This window comes from Carcharodon carcharias, chromosome 26, assembly GCF_017639515.1.
Source record: "Carcharodon carcharias isolate sCarCar2 chromosome 26, sCarCar2.pri, whole genome shotgun sequence".
In the NCBI taxonomy this organism is placed as follows: Eukaryota; Metazoa; Chordata; class Chondrichthyes; order Lamniformes; family Lamnidae; genus Carcharodon; species Carcharodon carcharias.
In genome coordinates this window covers 39,118,847-39,127,713 of record NC_054492.1, presented here as the reverse complement: position 1 = coordinate 39,127,713, position 8,867 = coordinate 39,118,847, and the positions used below count along the sequence as shown (strand labels likewise).

The window sequence follows — 8,867 nt, the reverse complement described above, 5'->3', positions numbered from 1 at the left end:
ATTAAGCATCCTCCACCCACTTTACCAAAGGAGTACAATTTAGAAACAGGGGCAGTAATACAAGCTGCTTGGAAAGATCTTCCCAAAATGCGATCAGTGAATTTATAAGAATTACTCTATGGGACTGATAATACAGAACCAATGTGTGCTCTGGTACTGTTGTCCAGTCAGCATTGAGTTCACCTGTGCATAAATGTGCTGAATTTGTCCAATAACTCAAGCTCTTTCAAATATGTTCCTGGTGCACTAAGCACTGTGCTCATGATTTATAATGGCTGGCTTACTTCAAAGCAGCCTTTCCCTTGCATTGCTGCGCCAGAGATATTTTTCTCATGCTACTTGAAGTTCCCTAGCGTGTCTTTTTCTCTCTGTTCTACAATCAGCAGTTTGTACAAGAAATATTTAGCTGTGCCTGAAAATCTGACAGGAGGATAATCCATAATGTGTTTATGAATGAGCTACATCAGTAAATCAATTTAATTCCTATGTCGAAAACATCAATGTGCTCTAAAGTAACAAATACAAAACCGGATCTATCATGGTAAGTGAGGTGAATTCTAGTCCGAATACTACTTTCTCTCTCATTTCATTTAAATGTTTGCCTCTAAATCTTTTTCCAGAATGGGAGGGTAAGAAACTAGAATTGTTAGTTTGAAACAGACTTCCTAAACTTCAACTGTACTTTAAAATGATTAAAAGCACCATCAGCATGAACAATAGCACTTAACAGTAGTCGCCTCTGAAAACTGAGGGGCATAGGCTACATTCATCCAGTCCTTTCTCAAGTGTGCTGTAATGGTTATCATTGTGGAGAGAAGTAAATCAAGGCAGATTTTGATAGGAGACATCTGACTGAGCTGGCCCTTTCAACAAGGCTTTCTTGCAGATTAATGTTCAGAAGTATAGTCTCCCAAGCAAAATTCAAAGTTAAACTTGAGGTTCTGCTGTGACCAGATAATCGGCTGAGAGCATATCAACTATTACTGACCTTGAGACAATTCCCTTCTAATTTCAAATAGACTGGTTGAGGGCAACTTGTTAGCTAATACAGGAATGACAAACCTAGAGTAGCTTCAAATGGCCAAATTTATGAAAAGTATTCCTTCCAGCAGTGGCAATTACTTCATGCCAGTCCATAAAGTCTATGCCAATACTGTTAACTGATGCCTCATTTGTCCCTCTTAAGTATGACAATGTAGGTGTATATATACCAACAAATGTATTTTAGGCAGGAGCGAGGGTTGCACACAACAATCAAGTACTAGTCATACTGAAGTCCTGGACATAATTGTTAGCTGGAAAAAATGGCATGGAGATAATATCACTGGGTCAACTAAGTTCCACAGACCTATCTCCAAGTGTTTATTGTGCTTGTTTGTAAAGTGAAGATGACTGAGATTATACTGATACATCTTAGTGCTGGATACTCTACTCAAGTTTTCTTAATATTTTGTGGCTGACCCTACTGGCAGTTGTTGCTGCACATGCTTTAAAAGCAGGAAAATGGTTTCAAGACCATAATTGAATTAGACATGGAGAAATACCAACACTATTGGGCTCTTAAGGAAAATGTATTGAATGAAAATTAAAACAAATCAAAATCAGTCAACAAAATGACTTTGCGTAGCAGAATCTCTGCTATGTAAAGTCATTTTTACTAGGTAGCTTCAAGATGTGGGCCATACTAGAAGCTGATTATGAAAACAAATGTAGCATCTCAGGAGTTAGGGTCTGTGGCTTAAATGGAAGGAGAAAACACAATCATTTGGTTAAAAACCAACAACCACCCCACAATTAATTGACTATCAGTAGAAAGAACTAAATAACAGAAAATTAATGGCTGGCTTACTTCAAAGCAGCCTTCCCCTTGCATTGCTGCGCCAGAGATAGACTTGATATTTTTCTCATGCTACTTGAAGTTCCCTAGCGTGTCTTTTTCTCTCTGTTCTACAATCAGCAGTTTGTACAAGAAATATTTAGCTGTAAAACAATTTTATCTTTATTCCTTTAAAATATTTTTTAAATTGGTAAGAATAGGGTGGATGTAAATACTAAACTCAAAGAAAAAGATCCATACGGAATTGCAACAAATGTTATGTTTTACAACATTGAATTGGTATTTAACTCCCAAATTTCTATTCTGGTTAGTTTCCCCATTCCAATGCTTTAATAAATTCCTCTTCAGTGAAGGACAGCATTTTAGCAGCTTCCATGTGCATCTAAAAAAAAGAAACAAGTTTGTAAACTTCTACTGCAATTATACATACTGATTCAATCACTGAGTTATTTTGGGTGCCATTTAAAAAAAAAATCTCAGATTTTAACCTTGATGTTTGTAACAACAACCATGATGGTAAATTCTACTGATGGTAAATTCTTATTTTTGTCCCAGCTTACCTTTTGCCTTTTAAGGATGTCTATTAGCTTCATCTGCTTCTTAAAGCCAGTCATGAGCTCCATTTTCTGCTTTTCTAACTTTTTGTTTTCAGTCTTCAGCTGTTCAATCGTTAGTTTCTCTTGATTAGTTAAGTCCTGGTGATAAATAATTAGCATGTTTACAAACGTACTTGTTTGTATTGCACTAGATTAATTTTTTGGCCACCCTCTGTTGAGCACTATTTTGATAGGCAGGCACAGAGTGTCTTTAGGCAGCCACTAAATCCACAGCTGCTGGGAGAGCATGGTTGCAGGATTACCCAAGTCAATGTCGCGTCAGATGTGAGAAAGAATAGTTTAACAAAAGATTGATACCAAAACACAGCAGCTCACATAGCTGATAAGTAGAAATAGCAGGTTATGACAAAGGGCGTGCAGGAGCAAAAATAAACAAGAGCTGCTAAGTGTGAAGATACGGGATGAAGCATGACCAAACAGGCAACAAAAAAAAATAGAAAATAAATAGAAGTTAATATCGCAAGCTGTACTGACTTAACATAAGTGGTCTTTTCCTGTTTTACTTAATAACTCCCTCCTGCATGATGGTTTGAGTAAGGGTTTCTCACCAACTGGATCTGATTTTCCCCATATACCAAGTCACAAATGTAATAAGCTCCTGATATGAAATTATCAATAAAACACACGGCTAATGCACCCTATACATGATTGGTCAATTTTGATGTACAAATAAGTACAGTGCACATTTAAATGGAGTTGTATCCAGTTATGACATCTGCACAGGATGGACGATACCATACCAATCTCTGAAAATTTAAACAAAGATTTTAACACTTGACAAAAACAATTGCTAGGTGTGTAAAAAATTTATGCAGATTATTAATCAGGATCAAACTTTTAAAGGAAAAATATTTTGTGGAATTAATAAGTTTTTACGTACAGCAGTGCTAAACTTTAAAGGATTCTGGAACTGGGAAATCACAGTTTGTTAGGATTCTTCATTACCATTGCTTTGCAATTCAAATAATGACTGTCCATCTTTGATTCTTATGATTTAAGAAGGAACAACAATCAGGCTTCAAGGTCATCACTTTTGTTTGTCTGGATCAGTGGTTCTCAAACTGTTTTGATTGAAGAACTCCTTTTCAAATGGATTGGTAGTCACGGATCTCCATCTAAATTATAATGCTACATAATAACCTTAAAAGTGCTGCATGTAAAATGTATTTTGATGTTTTTGAGAAAACAGACATTTCCTTACTGATATCAGTAAGATGGGTGTGGCTGCATCTTGCTGAAGCATCTGTGCTTGGCAACAGCCGGCACCCAGGGAGAGTAGGACACAGAGAAACACGAGGGGAGTTGGGGAAGTGCATGTGCAGTGGGGAAGCACACCAAGATAGGAGCACTGAGAACGCAGGAGCCCTGAGGACCTGGAACATGGAGAGTGCACCACAGGAGCAGGGAGAGAACAGAACATACCTCCAGCTTCCACACAAACATTTACTCATGACAACGCTGCCCTGGGCAGTCACCCACATTGTCTATCTGTGGACCGGCCCTGCATTGTGGACTCCCTGGAAGATCTCTGTGGATCCCAGTTTGAGAACCACTTGCATAGATGGGTAAAGGGAAATCACGTTGGCAGAACACAAAGTGGCAGGTTTAGTAAGTAACCCCAAAAAATGGGAAACTACTCAAACCCTGTCAATTGTAATATGAAACTGGCTGTTGGTGGAACCCAAGTACGTTCTTAGGGGATGGTAGTGCCTTTCCTATCTTTTTCTTCCTGATCTCCAGAATTAGGGACCGTTTGCTGTTGAGAAAAGTATGTAGAGGAGAGTATTGTGTAACTCAGATCCCTGAGCTATGAAATACCAATAACTTAAATGTTTAATATGAATAACCAAATATAAATAGTCATTTGGTAGTATAGAACTTGAGTATTGCTGAAAAAAGACATTTTGTTGAAATTTTTCATCTTGCACTCATCAGGACAATCACAAGAACACTAATGTCAGGGGAAGCAATGACTTTATACTATATGAGAAGAGAATGCTGATTGGTTGGCAAGTGGACTCTGGTAGAGGCATTGCTATGGAGAATGCACCAGTTAATGGTGGCTGACAGTTAACTGCCATTCACCATTAACTGGTGCATTCTCCATGGCAACACCTCTACCAATCAGCACTTTCTTCTCATATAGTATAAAGTTGTTGCTTCCCCTGACATAGGTCAGGACAATCACAAGAATACCAAATTGCCCTTGAGAAGGCGATGGTGTGCCGTCTTCTTGAACCACTGCAGTCCATGTGTTGTCAGAAAACCCACAGTGCTGTTAGGGAGGGAGTTCGAGGATTTTGACCCAGCAAGGGCTGGAGATTCCAAATAGTTCCAAATCAGCATGGTGTGTGACTTCAAAGGGGACTTGCAGGTGGTGGTTCCTATGCATTTATTGCCCTTGTCCTTCTAGGTGATGGAGGTCGTGGGTTTGGAAGGTGCTGCAGTGCATTTTGTGGATTGTTCACACTGCTGTTACTGTGCGTCAGTAGTGGAGGGAGTGAATGTTTATTGTGGTGGATGGGGTGCCAATCAAATGGGCTGGTTTATCCTGGATGGTGTTGAGCTTCTTGAGTTTTGTTGGAGCTGCACTCATCCAGGCAAGTGGAGAGTATTCCATCACACTCCTGACTTGTGCCTTTTCGATGCTGGACAGGCTTTGGGGAGTCGAGAAGTGAATTACTGCCCTCGGAATTCCCAGCCTCTGCCCTGCTCTTGTAGCCACAGTATTTATACGGCTGGTCCTGTTCCGTTTCTGTTTAATGGTTAGTACCAGGATGTTGATAGCCGGGGTTCAGTGATAGTAATGCCATTGAATGTCAAGGGGCGTTGTTTAGATTCTCTCTTACTGGAGATAGTCATTGCCTGGCACTTGTGTGGCACGAACACTACTTGCCACCGTCAGCCCAAGCCTGGATATTGTCCAGGTCTTGCTGCATTTGGTCGTGGACTGCTTCAGTATCTGAGAAGTCGCGAATGATGCTGAACATTGTGCAATCATTTGTGAACATCCCCACTTTGGACCTTATGATGGAGGAAAGTTCATTGATAAAACAGCTGAAGGTGGTTGGGCCTAGGACATTACCCTCGGGAACTCCTGCGGTGATGTCACGTGACTGAGATGATTGACCTCCAACAACCACAACCATCTTCCTTTGTGCAAGGTATGGAGAGTTTTCCCCCTGATTCCCACTGACTCTAGTTTTGCTAGGGCTCTTAGATGCCACACTCAGTCAAATAAGGTCTTGATGTCAAGGACAGTTACCCTTACCTCACCTCTTATGTTCAGCTCTTTTGTCCATGTTTGGACAAAGGCTGTAATGAGGTCATGGAATCATTTATGACACAGATGGATGTCATTTGGCCCATCAAGTCCATGCCAGCTCTCCGCAATCCAGTCAATCTCGCTACACCCTTCAATCCCTGTTGCCCTCCAGGTTTATTTCCTTCAAGTGACCATCCAATTTCCTTTTGAAATCACGAATTGCTTCTGTTTCCACCACTGCTGAGGCAGCAAGTTCCAGGCCACCGGTATCCACGACACAACAAAGTTCCCCAGTTCAGGTGCTGAGTGGCCCTGGCGGAACCCAGACTGAGCGTGAGTGAGCTTGTGAGTGCTGAGTAAGTGCCATTTGATAGCACTGTCAATGATACTTTCCATCACTTTGTGGATGATCGAGAGTAGACTCATTGGGTGGTAGTTGGCTGAGTTCCTGATTTTTGTGGACAGGACATACCTGGGTGGTTTTCCATATTGCTGGGTAGATGCCAGTGCTATAGCTGTACTGGAACAACTTGGCTAGGGATATGGCAAGTTCTGAAGCACAAGTGTTCAGTACTATTGCCGAAATATTGTCAGGGCCTATAGCCTTTGCCACATCCAGTCCCTTCAGTTGTTCTTGATATTACATGGAGTGAATCTAATTGGCTGAAGACTGGCAATCGTGATGCTGGGACCTTCAGGAGGTGGCCGAGATGGATCATTCACTCTGGCTGAAAATTGTTGAAAATGCATGGAGAGGTGCCAACACAATGATATACTGTTGGGATGAAGTTGTCCTGGGAGTCCTTAACATCACCTCTGGAGCCCAGGAAGTCTCATGGCAAAGAAGCCTACTGTTAGTTACTACCTACCACCCCTCATCAGCTGATAAATCAGTATTCCTGCATGTTGGTCAGCACATGGAGAAAGCACTGAGGGTGGCAAGGGTGTAGAATGTACTCTGGGGGTGGGGGTGGAGTTTAATGTCCATCATCAAGAGTGGCTTCATAGCACCACTACTGACTGAACTGACCACGTCCTAAAGGACTCTAGCTGCTAGGCTGGGTGTTTGGCAGGTGATGAAGGAACAAACGAGAGAGAAAAACCTACTTGACCTTGTCCTCACCAATCACATTGCTGAGGGCCTGAAATCATGTGTAGGCCAAACCAAGTAAGGACATTAGTGAACCAGATGGGTTTTTTACGACAATCAACAATGGTTTTGTAGTCACCATTAGACCAGCTTTTAATTCCAGATTTATTAATTGAATTTAAATTCCACCAGCTGCTGTGGTGGGATTTTAACCCATGTTCCCAGAGCATTAGTCTGGGCCTCTGGATTAGTAGTCCAGTGACATTACTACTACCCCACATCCGACTCCCTACCTTCAGTGCCACCATAATGATGTGCAAACAGTTTTAGACATCTGCAGAACTCTGTCCAACTATTAGCCTGTGCTTCCAACTACCAAGTCAAAATTCAAACCGTTAAATAATTTGCTATTAATCTCTTTCAAGCCTTATGAGTGGAACTTTACCAATTGTTTCAGTAATGTATGTATTTTTCCAAAATGCACAGTGCTAATTAAAAAATTAAGTTTCATAGTAAGTAGAATAATAATGGGGAATTGCACACTAAGGGTGCTTTGATTGGAAACAGAATTATAGCAGTGTAGTGATACTTCTCCAACCTGCACTGACTTCGGGCACAGCTCTTCACCAGCAGCATGGTATTGATAATTTTACCTTATCTTATGTTTATCTTCATGTTTACCTTATTATTCTGCTTCAATCTATTTAGCTCTGTCTTGTATTTTTCAGCCTCTTCTAATGCCCTGTTCAGACGAACCTCTGTGGCACTTTGGTTTGTAGCAGCTTGCTTCTGGGCTCTTTTCTGGCTGTCCAATTCCTAACATAACAATTATATGGTGAGGAAAAGTCATAGAATATGCACTTGTAAGATGTTAAAATATACAAAAATAGTTAGTTGTCCTAGACTCTGCTATTACACAAATAGTGCACATGTTCTGAACATTAATATATCTCAAAAAATATCACTGGTCCTATTTGCTGAATCATTTTTATGCTAAACAATAGCAGGCAGAAAAGCAGACATGGTAGAAATGTTGATTTTAGCAACTTACTGCCAGACTGCACTTTTTGATATGGGTTTAAACAGTGGTAAACATAGTCAGAGATTAAAAATACCGATTAAGCAAGCTCCATCGGGCATCATTTTTCAACATTATGAAACCTACTTCCATGAGTGCCAGGCTTTACTTACTACTGACAATCTCATTGTTGATTGTTTAATGTTTATTAGAAGGAAAATATATTGGTTGTGAAACATTTTGAGATTGTGAAAGATGTTCAACAAAAGTAACCTTCCTTCTTTCCTTACTGCATATCGAAAAACCTATTTGAATTATACCACATTTCTACAGCTTTCTCAATTACATCCAAATAACTCATACATCTACAACAATTTTGTCTGAAAAATATGATATGCATGACCATTAGCTCCTCAATAAACTCATGGAAATAGCAAATAATTTATTTTGCTTTTCCATACAAGTGAATGCCATCTCCATTTTGTCTTCGGTAGGCATTGCTTAAAAAGTATTAAATGCACAAAAAGTCCAAACTACTATCTCTTGTTATTAATATTTATAATCATTTAATTACTTAATAATGAATCTACTATATTTTGCTCAGTGTCAGACAATGTACTATATCATCTTAATTTAATTACTCAGTTCTGCTGTATTTGTCTTTGTTTGTTTCCTTCTGATTGCCTTTTACTTCCTTTTGCCCAGTCTCTCTCTTCTGCCTTACTCTTTTATCTCCTCCCAGATGGGTGTGGTGTGATTGCATCTTTCAATGAAATGTATAGGAAAAACGTCTTCTGTATCCAATAGTAGCTGTCTTTTCATCCCATGTCCTTGCCACTCTTGTTTCTTGCACATCATCTTACTGCTATTGCGTTCCCATCCTATTTTTTTCCGCTACATTTCTTTGGCAGCAGATAGTTTCCTGTTCAGTGTTGTTCGATGTTTGTGTTGCTACTTAAAGGTAGGTTATTTAACGCAATATCCCACCAGATTAGCTGTCTACTTTCTAAATCTTTCCAGTAATGGATCATGCTTTTCAA

General features: G+C 39.9%; 1 protein-coding gene across 3 annotated transcripts in view; it reads right to left on the bottom strand.

Moving 5' to 3' along the window:
- Positions 1 to 1,975: 1,975 nt before the first annotated feature.
- tex9 (testis expressed 9) overlaps positions 1,976 to 8,867 on the bottom strand; it is a 49,583-nt gene continuing 42,691 nt past the window's right edge. For all 3 annotated transcript variants that reach the window (XM_041174998.1, XM_041174997.1, XM_041174999.1), the window contains 3 exons: positions 7,491 to 7,625; positions 2,398 to 2,532; positions 1,976 to 2,219 (listed from right to left, as the gene is read on the bottom strand). In XM_041174998.1, coding sequence (XP_041030932.1) covers positions 2,145 to 2,219; positions 2,398 to 2,532; positions 7,491 to 7,625 — 345 coding nt within the window. In that variant the 3' untranslated portion in view covers positions 1,976 to 2,144. The remainder of the gene's footprint in view (positions 2,220 to 2,397; positions 2,533 to 7,490; positions 7,626 to 8,867) is intronic.